The 969-nt window shown below is 36.6% G+C and overlaps 1 protein-coding gene across 1 annotated transcript in view; it reads right to left on the reverse strand.

The window, feature by feature from the left end:
* The window catches only part of LOC113203352 (ribosomal protein S6 kinase 2 beta), a gene marked incomplete at its 5' end in the record, with an annotated part of 64,832 nt that overhangs the window by 42,524 nt on the left and 21,339 nt on the right, over positions 1-969 (reverse strand). Inside the window, 4 exon segments of the mRNA XM_052270466.1 lie at positions 61-226; positions 312-489; positions 577-683; positions 791-951. Of these exon segments, the coding sequence (XP_052126426.1) occupies positions 61-226; positions 312-489; positions 577-683; positions 791-951 (612 nt within the window).

Genomic DNA, 969 nt, shown 5'->3' on the forward strand with positions numbered 1-969 from the left:
ACTCAGGTAAATACAGTATAATTAAACACTTATTTTGAAAAAAATAATTAAGTCACAAACCTGCACCAAGTCTGTTTGCTGGGTTTCTCTTGAATAGAACCCGAAGTAATGACTGGGCCTCTTCAGTTAAAAACTGAGGCATTCCTAGTTTGGCTTTAAGAATTTGTGTCATTGTTTCTTTACGATTAGGGCCTTGAAAAGGTAGTGATCCGGTAAGCATTTCAAACTGAGGAAGGAAAAAAAATTAAAGAAGATACAAATATTGTACAGTAAACCTAAGTTTTAATAATGTCTACTACAAGTATACTGACCATAACAACACCAAAAGACCACCAGTCAGCAGCGAAAGAATGTCCTTTGCGGTTTACAACTTCAGGTGCCATATACTCCACTGTCCCGCAGAAGGAGTATGCTTTCTGATCATCCAACGGCTGCTTGCTGAGTCCAAAATCTGTCAGGGATATGTGACCATCCGAGTCAAGGAGAATGCTGTTAACATTGTAGAACAAGATTAGCTATTTCACTTAGAAGGGATAAAGTTTTCACAAAAATATATAGTTGAGAGATGATACTTACTTTTCTGGTTTAAGATCACGATATATGATTCCTAGACTATGAATATGGTCCAGCGCCAGCGCCAGCTCAGCCAAATAAAACTTTACATCCTCTTCCGTAAACATGACCTGCGCAGTAAAACCATATTAAAATACAGCAACATAAAATTTCATCTTGAGGAACTGACACTAAAACCAAAATGAATGTAATGAGTTGAACAAAAAAAAATACACACCTCTTTTGACAATCTTGTGAACAAGTCTCCCCCTCTCAAAAAGTCCAAAATAAGATACAGTTTTCCTTCTGTTTGGAAGGCATAGTGGAGCCTAACAATGAATGGATGCCGCACATCAACTAAAATATTTCTTTCCATTTTTGTTCGCACTCTGTCTCTTACTGAAAATTACATTAAAA

This window comes from Frankliniella occidentalis, unplaced genomic scaffold, assembly GCF_000697945.3.
Source record: "Frankliniella occidentalis isolate FOCC.00 unplaced genomic scaffold, Focc_3.1 Scaffold124, whole genome shotgun sequence".
In the NCBI taxonomy this organism is placed as follows: domain Eukaryota; kingdom Metazoa; phylum Arthropoda; class Insecta; order Thysanoptera; family Thripidae; genus Frankliniella; species Frankliniella occidentalis.